Genomic DNA, 8950 nt, shown 5'->3' with positions numbered 1-8950 from the left:
CAAGGAAGCGGCAAGCCACCGCATAACATGGATGAACCTTGAGGACATTATGCTGAGTGAAATTAGTCAGTCACAAAAAGAGAAATACTGCATGGGACCACTACTGTAAAAGGGTAAGAAAAAGAAATTATACTAAAGGGGGGTAGGGGGAAGTTTTTGTTGATTGCTGGGAAATAGGTGGGGGGTGGGGTGAAGGGCGGAAGATGGAGCACAGGGCGGGGATTGGGCTCAGAAGAGCTTGGGTGATGGGGAGGGGGACAATATACAGGGAGGGAGAGGGAAGTGGAGAAAGGGGCTGATGGGAAAACAATAGGGCATGTTTAGACGGACCAAGTGGGACAGAGATAAAGGACAATGTGTGCACAGCCTTGGAGCTCCAGGGCTCTGAGATACAGGGATTGACCCATGGTCAGAATGGGCGGAGAATCATTTTAAGATGCTTGACTGTTATTTTGAATCTTGGTTTCCCTTGCATTATAATATAGACACTGGAGGGGGAGAGAAAGGAAAGAAAAGTCAGAAACATCACACTAGAAGGCTTGTAAGGCCGTCTTCTGCCTTTAACTGATGGGAATACCTAAAACGGGCCTACGTCGTACCCGGTGAACGAGGCTTTCTGTGGAGCCTTTGCAATACATAGAACTATAGGTAGAAACCAGAACCACATCCAGATCACCAGAGATGAGAAATCCCCACTTGAAGGGATGAGCTGACGAGCCTGGAACGAAGAGAAGAACAAAAGATACGTCTCGAACGGAAGACCTACAGGAAAAACACGACACAATGGAGACAGATGGACTGCTACTACGGGAAAAAACAGGTCGCTCCCCTAGGAGACATTGGGGCAGTCGGTCGGGTCCGACCAACGTAGCCCCCGCCCCACCCCCGACAAAACTGAGACTGGGTGGAAATGCACGCTCAGATTGGTAAACACACGCATCACCGTTGGGGAGAAAGGGGGTAAAAGCAGCAATGAAGCGGCGAGCTAAGCCTCACAATATTCAGAGGGCTTCTGTGGACCCAGTTGGGGACCTGGTTGGCAAGCAATGCGAGGAGACCCGAGGACTCCTGGGCCCATAGTCAGTGACATAGCCACAGAGGACTCAAGTGGAGAATGGAGCTGCCGGCTGATGGGAAGAGAGGGCATGTGCACAAGAACACCCACACTTGCAGATGACACCCACGAGACCAGGACTTGATGACTGGATGATCAGAGCTCAACCAGGAGAAGAAAGAAGGGGGGGCGGGGGAAAGAAGACTGAGCTGATCCAAGCTGATGAACTTAACCTATGCGTACGAATGCAGTGACACAAAAGAGGCAACAAATCCTTACAGCAAGAAACATTCCCACCCCCTCTACACACAGAGTAGACAGAGAGGGGCAACTTGGACATTGGATACCCAAATGGGGAGGGAGGGACTACAAAGGCAAGAAGTAACTGGCTTACAAGCTTTCAAGAGGGAACCTAGAGCTAGGGGGCATGGAGGAAGGCAGAATCACCAGTGAGTACTATCCAATTTATCTAGGTGGAGCTGAGGAAACGAAATACAGATGGGTTACTTGCGATACTGTAGTGAATAATGGTTATCAAGATGAATTGTGAGTGTTGGAAATGCAAGGGTAGATGTTTTGTAGCAAGGAAGAGAGCGATTATTTCTCCAGTCTAGGAGCAGAGGTCTCTGGGACCACCAATGGATAAGAGCCGAGAACGGGACCCCACCCAGAGAACCGGGGATGCCTGAGATGGAGACAGAGATGATGACATGGAGGGATGAAGCGGCTGGGGACTTTGGATCCAGAGAGGGAGAGGAACTGTGGGCCGAAGACTGAGGGGGGAGGGGGGAGTGTAGAGCACGGGCTTCTAGGATATGCCCTTTGGTCGGAAGATGATGCATGGAGGGGACTGGAACCATGGCAATGTAATGATATATGAAGGAATGAATATGGAACTGAGGTTCTCTCATGTAAACTATCATATAACTCACAATAAAACATAAAAAATATAAATAAAACATTAACCTCACAATGAAAAAAAAAAAAAAAAAGACTAATAGACCACGCAAACCACAGCACTCATGACCCTAGGAACAGAAGAACAACATGGTACCTGGCTACCAGTACTGATTGCTCTGATGAGGGCCACAATAAAGGTCCTCAACAGAGCAGCAGGAGACAAATGTAGAACAAGCTTCAAAATCACATACACATAAACATATTTTTGGTCAGACAGAGACTGGTGGAACACCCGAGACTATGACCTTTAGATTCCCTTCAGATCTGGAACTGGGAATCCCCAGGGATTCAATAAACCTTTCAATAAACAATCAAGAGACCTCCAAAGTGAACACCACCCATGAGGAACATGCTCCTCAAAACAGCAACCATACAAGATCAAATGGCAGCATTTATTTGGCCCAAATCAAAGTTTAGAAGGCAGGAAGGAGTATGAAAGAAGTATGAAGAGAAATGGGGGACCCTGGGAGGAAGTGGAAAGAGCGATGTTACATTGCATAAATTGTTGAATGGGAAACTTATGTGCTATGTAAACTTTCACCCAAACCACAATGAAATGTTTAGAAAAGGGGAAAAAACCCCACCAGCCCAACTGAGCACAGTTCTGCTCTGACATATGTGGATTACCTCCTTGAGTTAAAATCAACTCAACGGCAACTGGTTCCAATAGAGATTACTAAAACTACTGCACTGGAATCCCTTTCATATAAATTTGATTATGAATCTTCTCACTTCAATCCTCCAAAAAGAGCTTGTTTTAGACATTTATATTTAAGAATTCATAACAACAAATTACTTAACCTTGAGAAACAGTGACTTTTGAATGAACCCAGGTGTCCTCTGCTAAAGTAAACATTACATAACATTTTACCAATGTTCACTTGTTCTCAATCGGGTAAACACTAGATTTCCCTCTAAAGTACTTTTACCCTAAAATAACTTTTAAATTTGGTGGCATCAGGGGCTATGAATTCTACAGACCTGGTTTAGGAGTCCATTTGATAATCAGGAATAAGATCTAATCAAAATCAGTTGAACAACTGTCCATGGTACAAGCATGCGTTGAGTCCATAGCTTACTTTCATTTTGTCACTGTTCTTTTTTCTTCTCTTTATAAATAGACAGCTGAATGAATAAAAACATCCAACTACCCAGTGAAAGGAAGGTTTGGACTCTAAGTGATCGTAAGATATTTTGAAGAAATGACACCTTTGTTCACTCCTAGGAATAAACATTCAACATTACAAAGTAACACAAACAAGTACGGTGGTGGCGTGCTGTGGACTGGGTTCCAACTCATAGCGACTCTCCATAGGGTTTCCGAAGCTATAAATCTTTACAGGAGCAGAAAGCCTCACTTTTCTCCCATGGAACCACTGGTAGTTTCGAACTGCTGACCTTGAGGTTTGCAGCCCAACTTGTAACCACTACACTACCAGAGCTCCTTTAGCTAAGGATTTTCTCTGTACTTCTAAAACAGCATGTTAGTTGTTATAGTTTGTGCTTTGTACGGAGCAAACTAACATTCGTTGGAAAAAACATCAGGATTTGGAGATTAAGAAGCACAATATACAGGGTTGCTATGAGTCTGAACCAACCCGATGGCACTTAAGAACCACCACCTAGAACTCTAGTCAGGCTCAGACTATCTGCAGAGGGAAAGGACTGATGGGAGGGAGAATTGCCAAGAACTCCTCCCATGGCACTTTGAACTGCTTACATGGCATTCACTGTAGACTCCTTTACCAAAAAAGCAAAACTGGTAACCCTAAGGCTATTGACTTCACCCCGGATTCTCATCCAACAGTCCAAAAAGCAGGCCACTCCTCCTCTCTGATATCTTCATACTCAGATCACTCTGGGCTTCTTTCTTCTAACCCACACTCATGACCTTACCTCCTCCTTGTCAACACACCGATTAAAGTGTCCCCTGTAGAATCACTGTCCCCCAACCTTGTTAATCTAGCTTCCTACATCCTTCTGTGAGAACCTTCCCTAGGCAACTATCTGCCCTCCTTGAGAAGAAGCTCCCTTCGGAAGACTTCCCCTGTGAACCTGGTATCTACAGCCCAGATTAATAGTGGATAGCTTCCTCGTGCCTCTCCATTGTTCAGCCAGGAATGCAATCTCATTAAGTGTCCCTCCTCCCTTTACGCTCACACCATCTGGAGATTCCAGCTTTTACCCCTCATCCTCAGGGTCATCTACTAATCTACTGGACATTTCCCTTCATTTATCTGGGGCATTGGCACCATGTCCACCCCATCTCCTGCCATTATCTGATGAAACGTCAATTTCCAAGTAAACAACCCACCCCTCAACTGTTTCATAGTTCTTTGACCTCTTTATCTCCAGTGACCTTTACCATCTCTCATCATTTCTATCAAACACTGATCTCCCAGTACTTACATTGACTAAAGACTTTGAAACTTGGCTTTCAGTACTGTTCTCCATGCCAACTCTTGCCATGTTGTTGTTGTTGTTATGCCGTACTTTGAAATTCCATCATCCACATGAACAGCCCATCCAGAAACAAGGCCCAGAATTCCTCTGCTCTAAGATCATCACCTCTGTTCTACATTAGCCAACTACCTCTAGGGTGACACATTAGGATTTGTTACTACCAGCTGTTTCATCTCACACCTCAGATAACAATAGCTCTCCTTTTCTTCTTATCTTCACTCTTTCACTCCTACTATCATGGAGTCCTTGAGGTGCCTGAAAATAGGTCAGGTACATCATATTCTTCAAAGTGACATCCCAGTTCTTTAACACTTCAGAGAGTTTTGCAGCAGATTTTCCCAAAACATCGATTTTTGGGGAAAATCCACTGCTGTTTCCATTAGCATGGATTGTGAATCCACGCAAAATAAAGTTTTTGACAATTTCAGTCCTTTCTCTACTTATCACGATGTTATTTATTGGTCTTTTGTTGGTAAGTGCCGTCAAGTAGGTTTTCATTCACAGCGACTCCGTATAGGATTTCAGAGGAGCGAATGGTGAGTTTGAACCATCCTGGTGTGGCACAGCAGGAAAATGCATGATTGCAAAGTCAATTTGAACTGCAAGGTTGGTGGTTCAAAACTCAGCAGCCACTTGTCAGAAAGCTATAAATCAGAACCAACCTGACAGCCCTTAACAATAATAACTCCCACTACCACAGCTCTGTAGTCCTGGTGTGGTGCTAGAAGATAATGCACCGGACCGAGACACTGGTATGAACAGCAAGGTAGGCAGTTTAAACTCATCAGCCACTCCTCGGAAAACCCAGTGAGTTGGATCTGACTCCATGGCACTTAACAACAACAACAATCACAGCTCTGTGAAACTTCTCTCTTGATCCCATATTCTCTGTTTCTCAAACTCTTTAGCCTCACTTTCTCTATGAAGTCTCAACACCATACACATTCAAGGAACCTATTCTCTTACTAGCCTGCTCAATTGCTACCCACTCTGCCTTTCTGCCATATTTGTCCTGTTGTTGTTAAGCGCCGTCAAATTGGTTCTGACTCATAGGCACCCTGGATAAGGTTTCCAAGGCTTTAAATCTTTTACAGGAGCAGAAAGTTTCATCTTGCTCCTGCGGAGTAGCTGGTGGTTTGAACCACCAATCTTACAGTTAACAATCCAATGCTTATCCTAAAGAACACCACACTTGCTCTATATGTGTCCTGTTTGTTTGTAAAGTGCCACAGGGTTCATTCTGATGCATAACAACCCTGATAGGGTTTCTGAGGAGTGGCTGGTTGATTTGAACTGCTGACCTTGCCGTTAGCAGTCCAGTGCTTATCCTACAGTGCCACATCAGGACTACAAGGCCATCAATTAAGGACCAATTTCAGAAACTGCTTTCTTCTATCCCACATGTAGGAAGCTGAGAACTGGCATTACAAATTCCCCAAGGCCACCTCACAAACCTCCGTCTGCCTTTCTACTTCCCTAGAGTGTACATTTCAAAGCTTCACAACTCTCCTCAAGTCCCCTACCTCACTCCTCTCTATATAAGTGACCACACTCTTATATCCCTTAGAAAAGTAGGGTCATCTAGTGGGCATTTCTTCAAATTAGGTTAGCAAGAGGTCCGATGTTTAACCTCCTGTGCTACCAGGGCTCCTTTATATGGCAAACGAGCCTCAAATGGAGTGTCCAGAGAGGTTCCTCAAATTGCCCTGTGTGTGTATCTCAGCTCTTTCCTTCTAGTTTCAAAATGGGATTTCTTCTTCTGCTAGCCTCTACTTACTTATATTCTTGATCTCTATCCTCCCACGGCTTTGTGTTCCAATAGTTATCCTAACTCCCCTATATATTGTCAACTACTACACCTCTACTCTACAGCTCCCCCTGGTTCCTTAAAGAAGTTTAAGTAAGTCCTTTTTAAACACACACTCTCCATTGCATTGTACCCTTTTCTAGCCTTATCTTTTCCCCAGTAGAAAGTAAACTCCTTTAGGGCAGGGCTTTTCTGTTCTGTTCACTGTTGCACTGCTAACCCTTAGAACAGTGCCCGCCACATAGCAGAAACTCACTAAATAACTGTGGAATCAATTCCAACTCCTGGCGGCCCCACGTGTACATAGTACAACTGCTCCACAGAGTTTTCAAGGCTGGACTTTTCCAGACGCAGACTGCCAAACTTATCTTCAGAGTAGGTTCCCAATCCACTGGACAATTCCAAGTCTTCACTGTGTTTTATCTCTCCGCAGCACTGACACTGGTAGTCACGTTCTCCCTCCTGGAAAACTCTTTTCTCCTTTGCTACCATAGCACCACAACTCTTCTGACCTCTCTGGACACTCCTTTTGAATCTCCTTTGCCATATTAAGGAGTCCTAGTGGCACAGGAGGTAAAGCGTTGGCTGTTAACCACAAGGTTGGTGGTTTAAACCCACCAGTCACTCCACATTAGAAAGATGAAGCGATCTTGGAAATCCTATGGAGCAGTTTTACCCTTTCCTGTCCACCAGACTCAATGGCACTTCGCAACAACAATCCACCAGCTGCTCCTTGGAAACCCTAAACAAGGTCGCTATGAGTCAGAACTGACTTGATGGCACTTAACAACAGACAACAACAAAAGGTCCTTATTGGAGTCCTGGTGTGGCGCTGAAGGGTAAGCACTAGACCGCAAAGTGGGTTTGAACTGCAAGGTGGCAATTCAAACCTATCAGCTGCTCCTCGAAAACCCTACACAGGGTTTCTATGAGTCAGAACCAATTGGACAGCACTTAACAACAACAACAATAGGGTCCCTATGAGCTGAAATCAACTCAACAGTAGTGGGTTTGCCACATCTACTTGACAAGAACAATTGACATTTGAAGACTTATTTATGTTCCAAAGGACAAGTCTAAGCTCTTTACATGTGTTTGCTGAATTCACTCTCACAGGAAACCCATCAAGAAAGTACCATTGTTCATTATTCCCATTGATGAGAGAAAGGAAACTACCTTCCTTACCCAAGGTCACAGAGCCAGCTAGTTAAGTGGTAGAGCTGATATATAGTAATATGTTGTTGTTGTTATATGCCGTGGAGTCGGTTCCGACTCAGAGTGACCCTGTACAGGGTTTCCAAGGCTTTAAATCTTTACTGGAACAGAAAGCCTCATCTTTCTCCTGCAGAACAGCTGGTAGTTTAGAACTGCTGACCTTGCGGTTTGCAGCCTGATTCATAACCACTATGCTACCAGAGCTCCATAGTAATATGAGTGCCGTATTAAAGCACCTTTATTGAAATACAATCCACATGTTGTTGTTAAGTGCTGTTGAGTCGGTTCTGACTCAGAGCGACCGTATACAGGGTTTCCAGGGAGCAGCTGATGTGTCTGAAACACCAATCTTATGGTTCAAACTGACCTTGCAGTTGAGTGTGATCCTACAGCGCCACAGCTGATGTATATATGTGTTGTTGTTGTTAAGTACCATGGAGTCGGTTCCGACTCATAGCGACCCTGTACAGGGTTTCCAAGGCTATAAATATTTACAGGAGCAGAAAGCCTCATGTTTCTCTTGCAGAACAGCTGGTAGTTTCGAACTGCTGACCTTGAGGTTAGCAGCCCGATTCGTAGCCACTACGTTACCAGAGCTCCTTATATGTATATGAGTACCTTGTTAAAGCACCTTTATTGAAATATAATGCACATATGCCACATAAAATTCTTCCATTTAACATGCACAATTTAAAAGTGTTTGCTATATTCACAGCCTTGTGCACCTATCACCACAATCTAATGCTAGAATGTTTTCTTCACCTCACAATAGCAGTCATTGGTATGAGTACTTTTTAACCATTATCTAAATGATTGAAGTTTTAAGATAATTATATTGAAAAAGAAACGCCAATTAAGACAGTGCACATGGTTTGGTTCTACAATAAAAAAATCAAAAAGACTATTTGTCATGTGTTTAAAAAGGGAGCTCTCTACTAGAAATAGACGTATCCATATGCTACAAATTCAAAAGAAAAAGAGCTAAATATTCCTTCAACAAGACAAATATTGCTGTCTGAATGTATCACCAGAAGGCAGCCACGCTCAATCCTCATGTGAACAACAGTAAAAACGAGAATACCTTTATGAGACTGACTTTTACAGAATACATATGTGTCTAGTTACACGGAAAACGGAACCAACCGCACCAAGCCAGAAGGGTATATAAATGGTAATCGTCAACAGCATACAGGGCAGAACTGACAAGAACTGCTTAACAAAAGAAAACGTAAAAGACTTTCTTGAAACAGAAGAGTCCGTTAGACTTTTAATGACTATAGTTGAAGTATTTCCAGGTAGCTCTAGGTGGAGGGCTGCGGTAAAATCACAGAGTAGATACCAGCTTTCCTTGCCCACTAACTGTAAAGCCCTAATGAGTTCTTTCCAATCTACCTTTCTGAGGATTTCCGTTAAACCAGGAAAGAAAGAAATAAAAAGTCGGGGGGGGGGGG

The 8950-nt window shown here is 43.8% G+C and overlaps 1 protein-coding gene across 1 annotated transcript in view; it reads right to left on the bottom strand.

The window, feature by feature from the left end:
* ATP11C (ATPase, class VI, type 11C) overlaps positions 1-6776 on the bottom strand; it is a 141852-nt gene extending 135076 nt beyond the window's left edge. The window contains exon 1 of the mRNA XM_006874981.1: positions 6541-6776. Within this exon, the coding sequence (XP_006875043.1) occupies positions 6541-6776 (236 nt within the window). The remainder of the gene's footprint in view (positions 1-6540) is intronic.
* Positions 6777-8950: the final 2174 nt, after the last annotated feature.

The sequence above is a fragment of the Chrysochloris asiatica genome, unplaced genomic scaffold (genome assembly GCF_000296735.1).
Source record: "Chrysochloris asiatica unplaced genomic scaffold, ChrAsi1.0 scaffold00308, whole genome shotgun sequence".
In the NCBI taxonomy this organism is placed as follows: domain Eukaryota; kingdom Metazoa; phylum Chordata; class Mammalia; order Afrosoricida; family Chrysochloridae; genus Chrysochloris; species Chrysochloris asiatica.
The sequence above is the reverse complement of the archived record's forward strand: the minus strand, read 5'-3'. Positions and strand labels throughout refer to the sequence as shown.